This window comes from Trypanosoma rangeli, assembly GCF_003719475.1.
Source record: "Trypanosoma rangeli strain AM80 chromosome Unknown Tra_15.4_contig_00072, whole genome shotgun sequence".
In the NCBI taxonomy this organism is placed as follows: domain Eukaryota; phylum Euglenozoa; class Kinetoplastea; order Trypanosomatida; family Trypanosomatidae; genus Trypanosoma; species Trypanosoma rangeli.
The window spans coordinates 4,147-22,497 of record NW_021705818.1 but is presented as its reverse complement, the minus strand read 5'-3'; the positions used below and the strand labels follow the sequence as shown (position 1 = coordinate 22,497).

Genomic DNA, 18,351 nt, shown 5'->3' with positions numbered 1-18,351 from the left:
AAACATCCACCCGCGCAGTCTGTCACGCGTCAACGGCCACACTTCGGTCATTCCTTTCTTGCTTTGTTCCCCCTCATTATTATTATTATTATTATTATTTTTTGTACTGTTTGTGCTCGCTCCTTCTTGTTCCGTCCAGACACAACTATTATGCACTCTCTTTTTGGTAATGAGGATTTTAATATGTTTATCACATATATATATATATAAACTTTTTCTTCTTCTTCAACGATCCCCATAACAGCTGCAGCCCTCAAACTCATACATCCACACAAACACACACGCCTGTATACATGTGGTTTATCACTGCTCAAGAAGATACATGAAACAGTAGTGCTGCTTGCAGAGGAAGTAGGCAAACTGAAACGCGAGAATCGGTCCTAAAAGCGGAATGCGGTTTACGCGGCCCACAACGAAGTGTCTGTACACAAACTGCTGCAGCAGTGCTGGGAAAAAGGGGTCCCGCAGGAAGGAGAACGCCATGTTGCGAAACACCTGCTGCAAACGAAGACTGTCGCGCGAGAGAGTGGGGGTGATCTCGGCCACACCCCCCGTCGGCGGCCGCGGCAGCGATGGCAGGAAGGGCTCTGCTGGGTCAGCACTGCCGTTGCCGTTGGTATCCGCGTGGCTAACACGGGGGGATGCCGGCATCGTCGCCACACGAGGAGACCTCACCGTCCTTCGCCTCGGTACAAGCCTCGGTGTTGTTGATGTACACCACCGGCACACGGTGGCGCCGGATGTACCGCGAAAGCAGGGCAAGCGCGGCGTCCAGGCCAAAGAACGACAGCCCTACTCCCCAGCTGGAGAGCAGCGACCTGGACACCCCGTCATTCACTGCCGCCTGTACCAGGAGCAGCTCGTCGCGGTAGTCCGCGTCCTTCTGCTTGTCGCGCCCGTCGCCATGCGCCTTCGATGGGAAGGGTAGTGCAGCAATGCCCGCCGCGCCAGCTGGAAACACGCGCTTAGCGCAGAACAACAACAGCAACGGCCGAAGCACCAGAACAAGGTCCACCAAAAGCCCCAGTAAGTCAATCGCCGTACACGGAAAGCCTTCACTGGCTCCCGCAACCAGCTCTTTTTCGCCGGCCTCCGCTGCGGTCCGGTGATGCATCCGTCGTACCGCAACACGAGGAATGACGAGTCGTGTGTCTGCGTGTTCAGGCGTGCTTGCCTGCATCGGCGCCAATGGGACATGACCGCAGAATGTAGCATCTAACTTCTCCATCACCGCCGAGGATGCCTGCTTGACGTGTTCCGGAAGCATGAGGAATTGCTGCAATATCAGTCGCAGCCGCCGGCGCACAGCGGGCCATATCCACGGCACAATGAACAGCTGCTGGTGCACAAACACATTAAGCATGCACTTAAATGCTTCAAGAACCAACAACACATTCCACGCCGTCCCATGACCGCAGAAGCGGCGCAGTCCCAGCTCCAGTAGACACTCAACCTCCGACACTGTCCTGAGAATGACACTGGCTTGCTCGGTGCGTCCCACGCGTCGACCTGCCGTCGAGAGGATCACCCTATTCGTGAGTGAGTGAAGCTTGATCAGCGTCCACGAGAGCTCAGCGGTGACAAGGTTGCGTGGGTCGGTGGCAATCCTGGCAGCTATCTGTGTGAACCGCTCCAGACTCAGCGCATTCTCCTTGTTCTCGCGAACCCACGAGACGTACTGCTGAAACAAAGTTGACGCCATTTCCAAATTCCCTCTTCTCCCCCTCTTTTTGTTTTTAATTTTCGTTTAATATTTTAAGTTGTTTGTGCGGATTTTGCTCGCGAGTAGACCCTGCAGGTTTCCCGCCAGCCACGCTAGACACACAGAGAGACAGAGCAAGCCTCCTGGCACCGTCCAGAAGAGGAGGCAAAGAATATGGGAGGAACACCAGACGACATGCATGCATGCATAGAGAGAGAGAGAGAGAGACGCAGGCACGCCTGTGAAAGAGCATGAGGAAGCAACGAACAGCACCAAAAAAAAAAAAAACAACAACAACAACCCACATGCGATGTAAGGCGAGAAAACTAACAGCTGGCCCCCCGCACCGCACCACACATTGTGGAGTTTGCAGTACATCGCGATCGCCGCCCATACGCATCGCCGTCTCCACACACAACCACAGCGGAGTGACTGTTGGCCTTGCTCCCCATGCCTGTTTGCCGGATGGTGTGCACAGAGGCCGCTGTCATGCTGAGGCCCAAGCCTGATGTCATTACGACCCCGGCGAGCAGCAGCCCGTACTCGCGTGGGGGAAATAAGTGCTGCGTGAAGTGTGAAGGGTCAATAAGCGGCGTCACACCAATCCAGATGACATAGTACCCGTAAACGACTGTGGTGATCACTAAGAGTGCCTTGGCGATTGTTCGGTCAAACAACATCGCACGACTGTCACTAATATATATATATATATATATATACACACACACACGTGCTATCTTTTTCCGCGGTGGCCATAGACGAGCAAAAAATAAAACGGGGCAAAAACAGGGGGCCATTGAGGAAAGACGTGACCACTTCCCAACACCCACTTCCATACATAGAGAATGAAAGTAAATCAACCAACCAACTCCCTTCCGTGTTATGCACGTATATTGCCTCTTTTGTTTTTAGTTTTCCTCGACTTCCTCTCACTTCTCGCGGTTCATCCCTTCACCCCGGGTTTATTCTCTTCAGTTGCTTAAAGGCATATTATCACACACGCACACATTCTGCCCGGGAACGGGCGGCAGTCGTTCGAAAAAGATGTACTGTTTGCCGTCGCCCTCCGACAGCTGCAGCCTTCTCACCACCTCGTCGTACGCCCGCTGCGCAGCCCTCAGATAGGCGCCGTCGTCGATGGGGTTCTGGAAGAGTGTCGGCACCGGCACAATGAGCGGAGACACGTCATCGCCCTCCGACATCTCCCCTCCACACATCTGCCGTTGTTGTTGTTGTTGTTGTTGCAGGCGTTTGCGGTACTCCTCCACGGCGTACGGATGGGCCTTGCGGGTCTCGCTGGCGTCTCCGTCCTCCTCTGCGGCGGGACGGAGAAGACCGCGCAGCGCCTCCTCTGCCTCCCTCACCGTGAAGGAGGCCAGGAAAAGCAGCTCAGACTCATGCACCTGAGAGGCAACTGCCGCCTCCGGCTTGGGATCTTGCCGCACAAACGTACGCACAACGAACTGGCGCAATTCCTCCGCGTCCATTTCCCACTCATTGGCGGTGAAGTGCACGACGACAGAGCCGCCATCGTTCGGCGCCTGTTCCGAGACGGCGCTCACCTGCTGGACATGCACCACCACACCCGACCGCACCTCGCAGAGGGCAAGGAAGGCCGGCGGAAAGGCCTCCCCCCTGTCGTCTCCCCCAACCCTCGCCCCATCTATGCAACCGGCGGCACGCAGCGCAGCCCATGACACAAGTGGTGTCTTTGCAACCATAATGACCCGAGAGAACCGCACCTCCTCACTGCTGTTGTTATCATGATGGCTCTTATCGGCATCCTCCCTCACCGTGGGCGTCGTGGCAGGATCCTGCGAAGACGACGAGACCCCAAACGCACGCGCCAGTGTGCGGGGCACCACCACCACCTTAGCCTTGACACGCTGGCGGTTGCTCATCTCAACCGATGGGGCGGTGCTATTGCCCACGGCTTGTAGTTCCCGACGACGATGATGACAGGGTAAAAGTAAACTACGCCGCAACACAAAAGTGGCATCCCATACGGCGGCAATGCGACACATGTTCTGTGGCATCTCACTGCTGCCGTAGGCGGGCAGCAGGAAAGGGGTCACACCACCAAAGGCTCCGGTGGATTTAAGCACCTGCCGTACCAACTCCAAAGAGTGCACCAGCTGTCCGGGCCTAGCATCAAGTTGTCGCATGAGTGTCACTGTGTCAAGCGCGACTCCGTTAATGCCATACTTGCGTTCAATCATCGTACTTAACGTTTCTTCAGGATGTATGGCGGCTTCCTGTGCAAAGAGGCGTTTGGCCTCCTCAAAAGCAATGCGGGCTTTCTCCTGAGCAGCCTGCGAAAGTGGATCATCCCCAACGTCTGCGGTACGTGCATGTAGCTGCTCTGCGAGGGACGCCTCCATGTCCTTGACAAACTTCATCACCCGGCGTTTCTGTAGCAGGCTCACATGCGTAGCGGCAAACACCTGCGCGCGCGTCAGTGGGACGCTTTGCAGTCGCACCGTGCCCTCGCTCGAGCAGACCATAAAAAAAAAGCCACTAAAACACTGAAACTCCATGTGACGCGCCATGTCAGAGGAAATAAGCTGCTGCGCCGTTTCCCCGTTGGCGAGGTAATGTGTTGGAAGCAGATCCAGCAGGTAGCGATGCCGCTCGCGCAGCTCAAGCTCGTCCATACGATCCACCGCAATGACTGCTCGGCAGAGTGGGGGGCGTTGCTCGCGACTGCACTTTGCGCCACAGTCATCGTCGATGTCTTCCGGAAATACCGCGGCGGCACCCGTGATGTACGCCCGTAGCCGCTCCACCGTCATTGTCTTGAAGGCGCCGCCGTAGTCGTCCTCGCCGTCGCAGTGCAGCACACGAACACCACTGCGAGCGAGCGCTGCTGACACCATCGACTGCACCATCCCCGTCCCTTGGATGACAACGTCAAACGCGTCGTTTCCGAGCGCAAGCGCAGTCCCCGCGTCATCGAAGCGGTGCACAATTTTATATGCCTTGACTGGCTGCCGAATTTCCACCGGACCGCGGTCGTCGGGGAACATCATGGGGTAACTCTCCTCGTCCACCTGCTCACAGCGCAGTCCACGTGCTACGCACTTGTCAAAAAACTCCAGGTCCTCCACCTGCTTGTGCGCGCGGTGGTGGGAGAAGACGCAGTAGGCGGCGGCGTGTTGGCTGCGCTGCAGTAAACGTACAAGCGTGTCCGCCAGGTCATCGTTGCAGATGTGGTTAAAGAGAATATCAGAGAGCAGCACAATTTCAAAGCCGCCCCCACCTGTGTACGACAGCGCCTTGCGAGTCTGTTCCTCCTTGCCCCAGAGCAGAGGCTCCACCACGCAACGCGTGTTTAGCGCCTGCTGACGCTCCGTCTCGGATAACGACTTCTCCCCACTTGTGCCGGGCGCTCGGACGAGTTTTAGCCGCTCCGCCTCTTGTAAGAGAAACGCCGCGGCATCGACGTCAAGCATGTCCGGGGTGCAGTTTGCCTGCACGTTCATCTCGAGTATCTCCAAGATGTCCGGGTCTGGGTAGTCGGTCACCACCACGCACCGGGCGCCGTTTCGGAACGCGGCGAGCGACGGAACACCCAGGCCGGCGCCGAGCTCCAGCACCGTCTTCCCGCGCACGTCAATCATGCGGCTGTCCATCCGCTTCACCAGGTACTTCGCGGCATTCCACAGCCTGTGGCCCCACAAGCTGTGCCGTTTGTGACGGATGTACACCCGCAGCGGTGCAAGACACCGCCGCCCCGCAGGCGCCTCACGATCAAAGCACTCAACACGCGTCGTGAAACCCGTGTTTGTTGTGCCTTCGCGACTCAACTGCACGCGGTCCACGACGACCTCTTCGATGGGGCACACCACCTCCGTTGCCTGGTCGTCCGCGGCAAACAAATCGCCCAGTCCCTGCTCATCGTCGGACGACATTTCTTTTCCTTCCTTCACTCTTGTCCCTCCCCCTCCACACACACCTTTCCGGCTTTGCTGCCCCTGTGCGGCGAGGAGCACGAGGGGATGAGAGAGAGAGAGAGAGTGAAGGATAAAACACAGGGCCAAAAAAGAAAAGGGGACTGGACTACAGATGAAAGGCACGGCGACCACCAGCACCGCTGCAGAAGGAGGAGTGCATGCAGACAAAGGCAAAAAAAAAAAGGAAATATACACATAAGCAAAAAAAAAAAAACAATCGCAACTGCACGCCGTGGATCGCGCCCTCCTCCTCCTTCTGGTGTCAGAGGCCCAGCAGGAGGGCCTCAAGGAGGACGATACCACCAAGCGCCGCGCACTCGCGCCGCAGCAGATGTGCATCTAGACGCACAGAGTACATGACAGGGCGTGTCGCATGGAGGTGCTCTCTGCGGCTGTAGACGTGCTCAAGAAACGCCACTGCCTCGAGACGCAGCCGTTGATGCGCCCCTGCCAAGGATAATTGAAAACCATTTTTAGTGCTCCATGTCTCTAGCGTCGGCAGCAGCTGCTGCCGCCACCCCAGCCGCCGTTCCGCGTCTCCCACTGCGCCGTCTACAAGAATGCGTGAACGCCCCAAAGCGCCCAGCTCTGAATCTTCATCGTTTTCTGTATCCCCACCACCATTAACATCTTCGTGTTGTCGAATTTTTTTAACTTCGCGGTTGTGTCTGTCATGCAGGATTTCACGGTATCGCTTTTCATCCCGTACCGAGGTCCACCAGTTCGGTGGGTGCCGTGGGGCACACAAAGGGCACCGCGAAAGATGGACCTCGCGCACCAGCTTCAGCACCGCCGCGAACACGCCCAGCGCACTCTCCGCCTCCTCTCCGTGACACCACGGGGATGCATGTCGCTGCAGGAAGGCCAATAGCTTGTACCCACCACCGCCCCCCTCCCCTGCCGCCGCTGCTGGATCACAGTCTCCCCCATCGGCACTGCCACGGCGCTCTGAGGGCTCAGTCGTCAGGAACAACTTTGGTGCCACACGCCAGGCAACGCACGCGGTGGAGACAATCGGAGAGTGCAACGCCGTCTCCTCCCCCTCTTGAGCATCCATCAGACCACACGGCGATGTGACGACCGCTCCGGCAGGAATACCAACACTCCCACCCTCACACATCCCCTCCGCCGCGGGGTAGGTGGAGCTGGAGGACGTTTCTGCCTGCCTCTGCGAGGGAGGGTGGCGTGAGTTGCGTTGGTGGGCAAGAAGCGACCATGGTTGCGGCACCCGCGCGGAGACTGCTGAGGCACCACCCAAAACGGTCGAGGAGGAGACCAAAAAGGACGATGACGCTACTACGACGTCCATGCGGCTCTCTCCGTGCGGGGGCTGGAGGGAATTGTGGTGTTTGAGCCTCACGCCCTCCAGCTCACTCCCTCTGCTTTGTTGTTGTTGTTTGTATCTTTCCCTGCCCCGCCGCAGCTGCAGCCACACACAAACAACAACAACAAAGACCAAAGAAAACCAAGAAGAAGAATATAATAATAAAAGGAAGTGAGACAAAGCAGGGCTAAGATATAACAGGGGCCAAAAGAACACTGCCCCTCCTTTTCCTTCTCTCTCTCTCTCTCCAACCCACCCTGTAATCAAATATGCACGCATGTATATGTATACACAGAGTACGGAAAGCTGCATCACCACAGCGTGAGGCAAGAAAGAGGATGGAAAAGAGCACAGTCACAAATAGAACGTGCCCGGTGTCCTTCCCATTCTTCACCTTCCGACTGCAGGAAGCCAAACGACAACGCCTCGCGTGCTACATAATGACACGGTTGCCGTTGGGCTTCCGCGATGGCGGCGAGGCTCCGTATGCCAATGAGGCGAGAGTTGCACTGTTCGTGGCGAGTATGTGAAAGTCGTCTGTGAGGCCAATCTTTTCTTCTTTTCGACAGGCAGGCGGAGTACTGAAGAGTGGCGTGGGGGATGACACGGATGATGTAATCGCCTGCAGTTTCTCCTTCCACCATCGCACCTTATCCATCGGCTCCGTCCCCTGCGGGGGCTGCCGCAGCGATCCAGCCTCTTGCTGGTTCACACTAGACGCCACCATCTCTGTTTCTTCGCATTGCTCCTTCCACTGCCGCAGCGGCGAGGGCGCGGACACGTTGGTGCAAAGCCCAGCAGCAGCAGTGCTGTTGCCATCACGTTTCGAACGATCTATTTGTACACGCAATTGTCGCTTTTCCCGCTCCCCTGACTCCACCACCTCACTTAGGGCGTCTTTCTCCTTCTGCGCCTGTGCCAGTTGCCGTTGCAGTTCCTCGATGCACTTGCGCAGGTATCGGCAGTCAACATCACTCTGCTTCATCGCTTCCTTCAGCACTTGCATGTTGCGTTCAAGTTCATGCAGTTCACACCTTGCTGCGTCACGGTCCTCCTGCACAGTCTTGGCCTCCTGCCTGCTTCGCTGCAACTCCTCACGTATGGAGTAGCATTCCGTCTGCTCGCGCCGCATCGTATCTTGCAGCGTCCGTAGCTTTTGCTCAGCGGCGGCAACGGCATCATCGCGCTCCCGAAGGGACGCTCGCTGCGCCTGGAGCGCCTCCTCCAAGGCGGTGTTCTCGCGGAGCAGTTTTTCCATGCGGGAGGTACGCTCCTCTGCAAGCGCCGCGGCCTCCGCCATGATGTCGGACGTTTCGTCTAGTGACGCCTGCAGATGGTCCGCCCGCTCCTTCTCGACACGGAGGTCATGCTGCGCGTGTGCAAGCTGTTGCGCTAGCGCCGCGGCCATGGCACGCTCCTCACCGCACATCGCCTGAAGCTCCGCCACCTCCGCTGCCACACTACGACCCGCGCGGCACAACTCTGCGTAGGCACGGCCTGCAACAAGCACATCGCCTTTAGACTCACGCAGCGCCATTTGCATGCCACGCAGCACCCGAGCAATCACACGGGCAGTGCCCTCCCAAACAATGGCACTGTCTTTGTTCTTACCCTCGCTTTCTCCATGCTGCCGCGGCGCGCGAGATGTGTGTAAGAGGCGCTCAAGTTCCGCCCCTGTGGGTTTACACGACATAAAGGTGACGCGCTCCTGCGGAGGGCCCTTCTTACCTTCCATCTTCACCGCAACGGTCTCGGTCTCGGTCTCGGTTCCGGTTCCGCCGCAGCCACCACTACTCCTACCGATAATGCTACTTTGCCTCTGGCAGGCACGCTGCTGCTCCTCCTTGATGACATCAATGAATTCGTCGCACTCACGACTCATCGTGTCACAGCTGTCGGCACACTCAAGCGTTGCAGTCACCAGCTCCGTCCATAACTCCTGGACTTCTTTTTTTTTGCGAGCTGTCTCCTCAGATGTTATCAATTTACTTTCCTCCTCTCTCGCATCGTGTTTCCGAGCCAACTCCTTTGTTGCAGCGTCAAGCTGCTGTTGCAGCCGCTCAATCCCCAGCTGATACTCCACGGCCTCATCGGAGAGTGTCTTGATATACGTGTCGGCCTTGACCAGCTTCTCCATCACGACCGCCAGCTCCCCAGCAGCTTCCGCCTCGCGACTTTGACTTGCCTGCAGCTCCTCCTGCAGCTGCTGATGCTGCGCTTCTCGTACGGCTACTCGTGCCGAGTGATTTGCTGCCGCCTCCTCACGAAGAAGCTGCATTTCATGGTGGCTCTGCCGCACCTCCTCGGAGAGGCCTTTCTGCCTTTCTAACAAGTCACGGATGATGTGCTCAAGTTGCTGCCGCACCGTGGCGTGCTCAGACTTGACGCGGTGAAGCTCTTGCTCACGGCGGTTGGCGTCCCGCGCGCTCAACGCGGCTTTCTCCCTCAAGCGTTGCAGCTCCACCATAGAGGCGGAGAGGCGACGGTGCTCGTCCAGGTTTGTCATGTCATCAACATCATACACCCCCCCCCGCTGCCGCGTCGAGGTCCCAGCTGCGGCTCCACCCGACGTCCCACCGCTGCTGCTCGAACGCCGGTGGTCAGTGAGACTAGAGCGTATGCGGCGTACACCTACTAATCGCATTCCTTCTCTTTTTCTGCCGCCGCTGGTTCCCTTCGTCGCCTAGCGATACACGGGAAAAAAAAGAAAAAGACGTTGGGATGATGCCCTACCTGACACCTTTTCCTTCTCCCCCCCCCCCCGCCCGCCCGCTCCTCGCAGTGTTTCTCCCTTCCCTGCAGCAAACTCGTGGACTTTTCACACTCACAGAAGCGGGCGTGTATGACGCCAAGCAACCTCGTTAGTTACACGAGAATGAAACCTCTCTAGTGTGGCCATCCACAGGCAGACGCCCACGTCGAAATAAGACAGTGAACAAACTTTCCACGGATTTTCAAGAGACACGAAACCCAACACCACGTTTTTTTTCCTTCTTGTCTTGTTGCCCCACGCACCGCACCCTTTCTTTTTCCCCCTTCCATGTTGTCGCTACTTCGATTTACACGTGACATTGCCGCCACATCCTTTGGTGTAGTAAAGGTACACTGAACACATGACAAAGACGCCTGCCGTGAAGTCTTGCCACGTGAGTGGTTCCCCAAGTACGGCAGCTGCCACAACGGGTGTGAGAATCACCTCCACGGAGGCGGCGAAGGCCTTTACAATGACGTTGATAAATTTAAGCATGAATGCCGCAGTGAGGCCGTTTATGGTTCCCAGCAAAATAATGGGAATTAAGATAACGTGTGAGTTGCAAAAAATACTTTCGTGAAGGTACTTCTGCGGAGCTACAAGGAGACCAAGCATTAGGTTAAATAAAATGCCATACAAATACATAAAAAAGTTCTGTAGATGGATGCTGGTGCCGGCCTCACGTTTGAAGGCCACCTCATTGTACACGCCGGCGAGGGAAGAAAGAAACGCCTGCAGCTGGATCGCCAGGAGGCGCACCCCCACCGCCTGCATCACGGTGGGGGAGACATACTTGATGAAGAGGCCGACGGTCAAGATCCCAAGCGCTCCCCACTGCCGCATGGAGAGGGACCGGTGGAGCAGAAACACAAAAAGGAACCCGGTGAAAAGGATGCGGGTCTGCATAAACAGCTGCACCGTGCCGGGGTCAAACAGGCGGAGATTCACGTAGGTGAGGTTGTTGTACAGCGCGTAGAGGAAGGCGGGGGTGATGTACAACCAGCTCATTCGCCACAGATGCCAGCGTTGCGGCCCAACTGTCACACTAAACGGCACGAATTCACCACTCGACAGGTACCGCAGCGTCACAGACACGAGCATCTTTGCCACCTCAATTGACATCACAATCGCCGCGTTGTTGTACGTGGCCTCCCCCCGCTTCTCCAGCACTCTGATGTACCGTATCGCGAGGAAGGACATGATGCTGCTGCCAATGTACACGCCGGACAAAGCTAAACTCGGCCACAGACCCAACTGCGGGGGTTCAACAGGCATCAGCTGCGCCGCCTCATTCGCATCCGCCTCACTGCAGGACACTTCCACCACGGCCTCACACCCCATCTGACTCTGGCGGCAGCTCCGACAGTGAGCAACAGCAATAGTAAAAAGAAGAAACAGACCATGACACACAGACGTAGATCCAGCAATACGAACAGGGCAAAAAAACAAGAATAGTGAGAGAAATGCCCCCTCCCCTCCCCCTCCCCCCCCCCCACCACGTACAACTGTAAACAAACAAGAACAAAAACGCAGAGGTGTGACGACAAAGAGGATAACCGCGCAGATAGCGGAAAGAAGCAAGAATATACAGGTGGTAGCTGTGCGAGGGCGGGACCCAGAGCCCCTGCAGGAGATTGCCAAAGAACGGAGAGTTAACGCCCCGCAACATCAATGACCACACACACAGACAGACAGACAGACAGAGACCCATATCAGCCGACTGTGAATAAATATGTGCGTTATCTTGTCTCCCTCTCGTTCCGTCCTTTTTTTGGTCACCGCTCTTCCGTCATGGGGCGGAGCACCACAAGCCAACGTCCTGCATCCTCCGTTGACGTGGCCGTCGCGTCAGCCAGGGCGGGGGGCGGCACTAACTGCACGACGGCTTCCGCTGTTATTACTGATCTTAAATAGTGCAGCATCATCTTGTTTGCAGCGGCAGCCCCGTACTCATGTTCCCACAGACACAACTGACAGAGCCGCTGCACAGGGATGACGGCGATGGCACCGCTAGGCCTGGTCGCTGTGGTGTACTGCCCCTCGAGAGCCCACCACGCACGAATTACACGGCACACACGACGCTCAAAGACGTACGGCAAAAGAGAGAACACCACCACGTCATTATCTGACCCTGCTGCTACCGCCTCAAAACTCTCCAACACTTCAGACGGGGTCTGCGTCGTAACCTCCAGTGGCGTCATCGCCTCCGGCTGCAGGAAGAGGCAACGGCACACATCCGTTATCTTCGGGTTAACGAGGGAGCCGCTGCCGTTCCGCAGCCACAAGGCACACTGCTCGCTGGATATCAATCCAACCTCCAATGACTTGCCTCCTGACGTTCTTTTCGTATCGTTGCCGCCAGGTGCAGCTGTCAGCTCCGTCGTGTCTGGCGTCTTTTCCTTGTACTCACGCGAGGCGTAACGACCCACCAGCGGGTGACGCTTGTCCGGGTGCCAGTGGCGACCCTGATCTTCCAGCAGGCGGGATCGCAACACATTTGTCCATCGCTTATTGGCCTCGCGGCGACGTTTCAGCTGCCGCTCCATTTGTGCCACAGCGGGGTTGCCCACGTAGAGGAGGAGAAAGTGAAGCAGGGAGCGATAGTGCGACGCAAATGGGAGACTTGCCCACTGCATCAACGCTGACAGACGACCCAGCGGGATGGGGGCACCAAGCACAAAAACGAAGAAGTACCCCAACTGGTCATTCACCTGTTGCAACAGCAGCGGCTGAGACTGCGTGAGTTGCGGAGCATGCACCAGGATGTCGCCCAGATAACCCTCCTTCGCCTCAGAACACCAGCGCCGGAAAACGTCGCTTCCCTCCAAAGTTTCCCGCAGCTCCAGCGAGGAGGACACGGATCGCGCGCTTGAGATGTCCCACCCACCGCCCGTTGTGACCTCTTGAAGCAGCAGCGGTGGTAGCTCACGCTCATCAAACGCAGCCACCCAATGTTGCATGAGACGTTTTGAAACGGACGCACCGTCATGCGTGTTGAGGCCATCGGTTGCTGCATTCCCATCGTCGGCTTCTGTGAAGGCATCCAGCATGAACCACAGGCTAAGCATGTAGGTCCACCGGGTCAGCTCACCCGCAACTGCGCTGATTGCAGCCCTACAGCCATGTTCGCCTCCACGGCTGCAGGGCCTCGCCTCATCTGCTCGCACAATTTGACGCCCCACCTGCAACCACGTATCATCCTGCTCCACGTTGGTTGAAGCGAGAAACAACGACGGCAAGTTTGGATAGCACACATATCCAGCTGGAGAGATGCGAAATTGTGAGTCGATGGCCAGTAGTAAACGCACGGTTGCCTCAACAGGGCAGGATGAAGCTGCATCGTGGATGGATGACGTGTCACCAGACTCCTTGGACGCAGAGCTGAGAAAACTCAGTAGATACGCAATGGGGCTCTGAGTTCCGGCCTCACCGTACACTTCCACGTCACTCTCCCTCACACTCGCCGCCACTCGTGTCGCTGAACCTTTGTTGCTCCAAGCCTCTTGTGGTAAAGTTGACTTCGTTGGCACCGTCGTCGTTGCCTGATGGTGATGGTACTCGCGCTTGACTATGTCCACAAACTCATGTGACTTGAGCGGCTTTGATGATAGTAGTATACTCCGCACCATGGTTTCGCGTATGCAACGCAGCGACTCAAGGGGCAGCATGGTTCGTGCTGCTGCTGCTGCTGCTGCTACGGTAGCGGCGTTGGTGCCGTTAGTGGTCCCCATAATGCCTAACCATATGCATGTGCGCCGCATTGACCTATTGTAATTAATGCAGAGAGAGAGAGAGAGAGAGAGAGAGCAAATCAACAGAAAGAACAAGGAATAAATATAAATCACTGTGCGGACGCGTCTGTAGCATCGCCGCTTCAGCAGATATACACACGCGCGTGGGCAAGACGGGAAGAAGAGAAATGCAAGCCGCACCACATGGTGCGGCGGACACCTAACACTCCTTTTCACATCATAATGTGGCGGCTAACGTGGTCGTTCAGCGGTGCTTCCGGACAACCGCCAGGCGCCTCATTTCACGCTCCACAGCCCCAGCAACACCTCTGAAGATGTGCTTCTCCTCCTCAGTTTCACTCTTCTCGTCGGGTCCCTCCACCTCCGTCGGTGATGTGGCTCTCCCAAGTCCTGGAGGTCCCTCAGCGCGGCACGGCGGAAGCCTCTCAAGAATTCGCCGTAGTGCCTGCATCACCTCCTCGTTTTCGACAGCGGTGTCCTCTTCTTCCTCTTCCTCTTCCTCGTCATCGTTGTTCTCGTTGCTGCTACCACTACTCCTGCCATCGTCGCCAACGGAGGTGCCACTTGCAGAGCCATCATCATCTTCACCTTCTTCTTCCTCGCCCGCCACCTCCAGTTGCTCCTGTCGTGCATTGTCATGGTGCTGCAGCAGTCTAAGCAGCTCGGTTGCCGGCCCTGCCCGATCCCCCCACCGCCGCTTCATCTCGCCTGCCACTGCCGCTGCCTGGGCCGTCTGTCGCTGCTGCAGCATGTGTAGGAGTGGCACCGCCATTGCGATGTAGTTTTGCACTGTGTCGGCGTCGGCAGCATCGGCAGCATCGGCGAGGGGAGCGGGGGGCGCAGGGCCGACCTGCGACGCGGAGCCGCGCGGCACCATTTCAGCTCCCGCAGGGGATGACGTCCTGCTGGCGAGGCGACCCAACAGGTGCGGCACGAAACACTAACAACAACCCTCCACAAATCCAACAGCGAACAAACAAAATCCACTCAAAAAAAACACACGTAATAATAAATAATAACACTAAACAAAGGTGAGGTACGAAAAAAGAAACCTCAATAACATTTAGACCTCAAGGGCCGCCACACAGCACAGCCCGCCCGCCAGGCACCATCACGGCTGCAAGTAGATATCGTCCTTTTGGTGGTACATCAGCGAGACCATCAGTTGGAAGCACCACGAAACATTAAAGCAATAACGGTGCCTCAACAATGCACAACAGTAACGTAGACGTATATATGGATAGGTATGTGTATGTGTATGTGTGTTTGCTCGCGCATTCACAACACCCACATCAACGCAGTGGTGCGGAAGAAATACACAAACAAAGTTGAAGCAAAGGCACAGAGGCAAAGCAACACGGTGCCCCATATCCTTTTCGCGGAGACACACACACACACTAAGATAGAGAGAGAGAGAGAGACCATAAGTACAGGATCATATTATCCAAAGCAAAAAACCAAAAAAAAAAAAAGTAAATAGAAACACTCTGGAAACTAGTAGCAAAATGCGCAAAACACCACCTAAGAAATCCTCCTGTCGCCATCCTTGCAACTGCAACGACAACCAGCTGCAGGTGGCCCCGTTCTACGCCCTCCCTCGCCTCGGTGTCGCTCGTTCCCTCGCTTCTCCACTTACCACAAGGCAAATACGCACCCCGCCAGCATCATCAGACGGTGGCAGAATCTTTCCTCGATTGCTGCAGCGCGCCCTGACGTCCCTCAATCGTCGTTGCCAACGAAACGGTACCGGCGGAGCCCAGACAACGCTGAGCTAGCTTCCACCTCTTTTCCTCGGCGTCTTCCTTCCACCGATGCTCTTGCTGCACCCACTCCACCGAGTCTGGCGCCTCGGTGAGCTCCAACGTGCCCGGTTTCAGGTAGAAGATGGTACTCTAGTGACAGTACGCAGTCACTCGAAGTGAGACTGTCATTGCTCCACTGGATGGGTAACGTCATTTCCTTACTGAGCCTTGGGGTATCGATGGCGTCAGAGACGACGACATGCTGTGACGCGTGGGCCCCCCACGTCCTCCTCCAGCGCATATTTATCCTTCAGCATGAGAAGCGCGAGCTGGGCGACGGGGTGCAGCAAGACACCCGTGTTCATGAATGAGCTTAGGCTGTTCAAATCCCACTCGTTGCCAACTCTTACAAGCACGACAAGCGAGGCGGCGGAGCCAACGCAGTCGCACACAAGGTCGGGTTCACCCACTTAAGGTTATACGCAAAGTCCCGCCGGCCGGTTTAGATGGTGTCACCACACAACACCTTCGTCCCTGTGGAAACCACTGCCGGGGGTACGAGCCCCACCAGCATGGTGGAAAAGTAGAGGACGTACGGGCCTGCAACACAGAAGCACCAAAAAGAGAGAGTGCAGCGTCCACCATGCCGCTAAACGCGCCAAGCCTAATACGCGTCTGCCGTGGCATCTTACCTGCAAAGCTGGTAACGAGCGCGCCTGTCATCTGCGCCACCCACACCAGAGACGGTTGATGAAGATCCGAACCTCCTGCGAGTACCACAGTGGAAAGCACGCACCGCCAATAACACAGAAAACCAACACGCATCAAACGATGGGATTGTGCAACGCCGCCCAGTCACCACGAAAGGTCCTTCGTCCGTGGAAATCGCCACGGACCTCTTCGCTCGTATGCCACACACGTGTACACCTCTACGGCATACTAAAAAAAGAAAAAAAAACAACACACTCCAGTGGGGCTAGCCGCAACTGGAAGCGCGCAGTGGAAACAAAAAAAAAGGAAAAAAGCGCGCACACTTCAGTGACGGGTTGCATCCGCGGTGTTTCAGCTCATCACCGTCCCCCACCCCCCACTCTGCCAAAATAGCAACACGAAAAAAAAAGAAAATACGCCTGCCTGCTTACTGTCACTAGAAAGAAAGAAACAAAAAGAACCCTGCGAGGCCTCCCACGTGCGGCATTGCCAAAAAGCCACGTTACCACCACACAGCCTCTCGAGTCCTGGGTAATCACGGCAAGCCACTCCTCCATTGCATCGGACGTGCAAAGCCAAAAAAAGTCCAACAACAAGAAGAAAGAAAACAAGAAAGGAAATGACGGTAAAGACAAAAAAAAAGGCATAACATCATTCAGAGTTATGCTCCTCGCGCTTTACCTGAGAGAGATGCCGCTCCATGCCGTGCGTCGCAATGGCAGCCGGTACAAGTATCAGTATGCCAATGTAGTGAATTATGGATGTAACGAAAAACGTGTACTGATAGCCTTTGGCGTCGGAAATGTACCCGCCAATCACCGCACTTCCCGCCCATGTGAGGGACGAGACACTCTCAAAGGCGGACCATTTGGCACGACTGGACTTTGGCACGCAGTCCATGATGAGACTGCGCGTGATGCCCATGGTGGAGTTCATGGCCGCGTTACGTGCTATAAAGAAGGTGAGGACGACGGCTAGAGGTGTCGTCTTACTAACCACGATAGCCAGCAGGGCGAGGAAGGTGGTACCTATGAGACGCACAGTAATAACAGCAGGTAGTCGTCCCACGAAGTGCTCGCCCACGTAACGCAGCACCGTGGAGCACAGCGCAGTGCTGCATGAGATAATGATGTATGAGGTCAACAACCACGTGGGGGCGATGCCGAAGGTGTTGATTAGAAAAATCGTTAGATACTGCACTGTCATGCCGGCGCCAACCGCCATCCAGAATTCCGTGAAACACAGCACGTACGGCAAAGCAGTCAAAACCCAAATACGATGACTTGAGACGTAAACACCACCAAAGCGTCTCGCATCCAAGGTGTTGCCATTGCTGTTGCTGGAACCGGAAAAAACTCCATTTTCCCCACATTGTGGCTCACCTTGATTGGCCCCGGGTGACCCCGCATGGTAGCCGCCCCTGCCATGACCAGGCGAGGTTTTTCCCGAATTCACCGTTAATGAATTTATTTTGTTAAGTAGCGGTGATTCTAACGAGCTGGCCAATACCTTCACTCGTTCGTTGTTCTCTTTCACCTCCACTATCCCTTCCTGCCACTGTCTTTGCTGATCCTTCACGAGGGAGTACACGCCGACTGCGTCGTAGGTTAGGAGATCCTCGTCCCGCAGCAGGAGGAGGACAACGTGTGCCAAAGGGTGTACCGCGAGTCCAATCGTCATGACAAGCTGAATGCTTTCTATCGACCAGTTATTTCCCTTCTGCAGCAACATCAACAGCGCCACCGTGTAGCCGACGCAGTAGCACATCGTCTGTACAATCCACTTAACGTTGTAGATGAACGCCCGCTGCCCGGAGAGGACGCTGTCAGCGAAGAGCGCCTCCGTGCTTGTGGACACCATGCCTATGTACACGCCCCATAGGACCTGCGTGATGTAAATCGCGGGCAAAACCAGGAGACGCACCGCCACCAGCGTTGCAGCGACCGCCAAAATACCACAACAAAACGCGGACCTAATGCTTTCGATGCGGGGGAGTTTATCGCCCGCGTAACCCACCACTGCAGCGCCTGCAATTTGCGCCATCCCGCACGCGGCGGCAGACCACCCGACGGCGTGGTCTCCGCCGAGCCTGTGGACGAGCACGGGGAGGAGCTGCGCGCTCCACAGGCTGAAGCAGGCGTTGTCCAGGAAACAAAACAAAATAATAAGCATGACGTTGCGGTTCCGTAAAGCTCCGCCGAGACTCGGCTGGTCATCCATTTTCTTTATATATATATTTATTGGCTTCCTTCTCTTTTGCGGGTGGAAGATGGGGGAAAAGACATGAAGCGAGCAACGACAACACCATCGACTGCGACGAGGGACCCGACAGGGAGCAAACAAAACGGGCAATCAAACAACAAACACACACACACACAACAAAAAAAAAAAAAAAACGAAAAAACGAATAGTAGT

The 18,351-nt window shown here is 56.0% G+C and overlaps 11 protein-coding genes across 11 annotated transcripts, besides 15 other annotated features; all 11 read right to left on the bottom strand.

Moving 5' to 3' along the window:
- Positions 1–75: 75 nt before the first annotated feature.
- Positions 76–102: a microsatellite.
- Positions 103–181: 79 nt separating this feature from the next.
- Positions 182–209: a microsatellite.
- A 419-nt stretch (positions 210–628) lies between these two features.
- Positions 629–1,702, bottom strand: TraAM80_02952 (uncharacterized protein; the record flags this gene model as incomplete). Its single annotated transcript, XM_029379939.1, has 1 exon — positions 629–1,702. The coding sequence occupies one exon, from the start codon at positions 1,700–1,702 to the stop codon at positions 629–631; it is 1,074 nt and encodes a 357-aa protein (XP_029240155.1).
- A 209-nt stretch (positions 1,703–1,911) lies between these two features.
- Positions 1,912–1,930: a microsatellite.
- A 32-nt stretch (positions 1,931–1,962) lies between these two features.
- Positions 1,963–2,003: a microsatellite.
- Positions 2,004–2,028: 25 nt separating this feature from the next.
- Positions 2,029–2,382, bottom strand: TraAM80_02951 (putative dolichol phosphate-mannose biosynthesis regulatory protein; the record flags this gene model as incomplete). Its single annotated transcript, XM_029379938.1, has 1 exon — positions 2,029–2,382. The coding sequence occupies one exon, from the start codon at positions 2,380–2,382 to the stop codon at positions 2,029–2,031; it is 354 nt and encodes a 117-aa protein (XP_029240154.1).
- A 16-nt stretch (positions 2,383–2,398) lies between these two features.
- Positions 2,399–2,421: a microsatellite.
- Positions 2,422–2,673: 252 nt separating this feature from the next.
- On the bottom strand, positions 2,674–5,613 carry TraAM80_02950 (putative RAB GDP dissociation inhibitor alpha; the record flags this gene model as incomplete). The annotated part of the gene is made up of 1 exon (XM_029379937.1): positions 2,674–5,613. One exon carries the CDS (start codon positions 5,611–5,613, stop codon positions 2,674–2,676), a length of 2,940 nt encoding a protein of 979 aa, XP_029240153.1.
- Positions 5,614–5,702: 89 nt separating this feature from the next.
- Positions 5,703–5,722: a microsatellite.
- A 105-nt stretch (positions 5,723–5,827) lies between these two features.
- Positions 5,828–5,872: a microsatellite.
- A 45-nt stretch (positions 5,873–5,917) lies between these two features.
- TraAM80_02949 (uncharacterized protein) lies at positions 5,918–6,964 on the bottom strand (the record flags this gene model as incomplete). Its single annotated transcript, XM_029379936.1, has 1 exon — positions 5,918–6,964. One exon carries the CDS (start codon positions 6,962–6,964, stop codon positions 5,918–5,920), a length of 1,047 nt encoding a protein of 348 aa, XP_029240152.1.
- Positions 6,965–7,412: 448 nt separating this feature from the next.
- Positions 7,413–9,623, bottom strand: TraAM80_02948 (uncharacterized protein; the record flags this gene model as incomplete). Its single annotated transcript, XM_029379935.1, has 1 exon — positions 7,413–9,623. The coding sequence occupies one exon, from the start codon at positions 9,621–9,623 to the stop codon at positions 7,413–7,415; it is 2,211 nt and encodes a 736-aa protein (XP_029240151.1).
- Positions 9,624–10,028: 405 nt separating this feature from the next.
- Positions 10,029–11,072, bottom strand: TraAM80_02947 (putative nucleotide sugar transporter; the record flags this gene model as incomplete). The annotated part of the gene is made up of 1 exon (XM_029379934.1): positions 10,029–11,072. The coding sequence occupies one exon, from the start codon at positions 11,070–11,072 to the stop codon at positions 10,029–10,031; it is 1,044 nt and encodes a 347-aa protein (XP_029240150.1).
- Positions 11,073–11,197: 125 nt separating this feature from the next.
- Positions 11,198–11,228: a microsatellite.
- Positions 11,229–11,407: 179 nt separating this feature from the next.
- Positions 11,408–11,435: a microsatellite.
- Positions 11,436–11,506: 71 nt separating this feature from the next.
- TraAM80_02946 (uncharacterized protein) lies at positions 11,507–13,462 on the bottom strand (the record flags this gene model as incomplete). The annotated part of the gene is made up of 1 exon (XM_029379933.1): positions 11,507–13,462. One exon carries the CDS (start codon positions 13,460–13,462, stop codon positions 11,507–11,509), a length of 1,956 nt encoding a protein of 651 aa, XP_029240149.1.
- Positions 13,463–13,512: 50 nt separating this feature from the next.
- Positions 13,513–13,538: a microsatellite.
- Positions 13,539–13,727: 189 nt separating this feature from the next.
- TraAM80_02945 (uncharacterized protein) lies at positions 13,728–14,360 on the bottom strand (the record flags this gene model as incomplete). The annotated part of the gene is made up of 1 exon (XM_029379932.1): positions 13,728–14,360. One exon carries the CDS (start codon positions 14,358–14,360, stop codon positions 13,728–13,730), a length of 633 nt encoding a protein of 210 aa, XP_029240148.1.
- Positions 14,361–14,713: 353 nt separating this feature from the next.
- Positions 14,714–14,747: a microsatellite.
- A 136-nt stretch (positions 14,748–14,883) lies between these two features.
- Positions 14,884–14,904: a microsatellite.
- Positions 14,905–14,934: 30 nt separating this feature from the next.
- Positions 14,935–14,966: a microsatellite.
- A 236-nt stretch (positions 14,967–15,202) lies between these two features.
- On the bottom strand, positions 15,203–15,526 carry TraAM80_02944 (uncharacterized protein; the record flags this gene model as incomplete). The annotated part of the gene is made up of 1 exon (XM_029379931.1): positions 15,203–15,526. The coding sequence occupies one exon, from the start codon at positions 15,524–15,526 to the stop codon at positions 15,203–15,205; it is 324 nt and encodes a 107-aa protein (XP_029240147.1).
- A 161-nt stretch (positions 15,527–15,687) lies between these two features.
- Positions 15,688–16,050, bottom strand: TraAM80_02943 (uncharacterized protein; the record flags this gene model as incomplete). The annotated part of the gene is made up of 1 exon (XM_029379930.1): positions 15,688–16,050. One exon carries the CDS (start codon positions 16,048–16,050, stop codon positions 15,688–15,690), a length of 363 nt encoding a protein of 120 aa, XP_029240146.1.
- A 537-nt stretch (positions 16,051–16,587) lies between these two features.
- Positions 16,588–18,156, bottom strand: TraAM80_02942 (uncharacterized protein; the record flags this gene model as incomplete). Its single annotated transcript, XM_029379929.1, has 1 exon — positions 16,588–18,156. One exon carries the CDS (start codon positions 18,154–18,156, stop codon positions 16,588–16,590), a length of 1,569 nt encoding a protein of 522 aa, XP_029240145.1.
- Positions 18,157–18,272: 116 nt separating this feature from the next.
- Positions 18,273–18,290: a microsatellite.
- Positions 18,291–18,340: a microsatellite.
- Between the last annotated feature and the right edge of the window lie 11 nt (positions 18,341–18,351).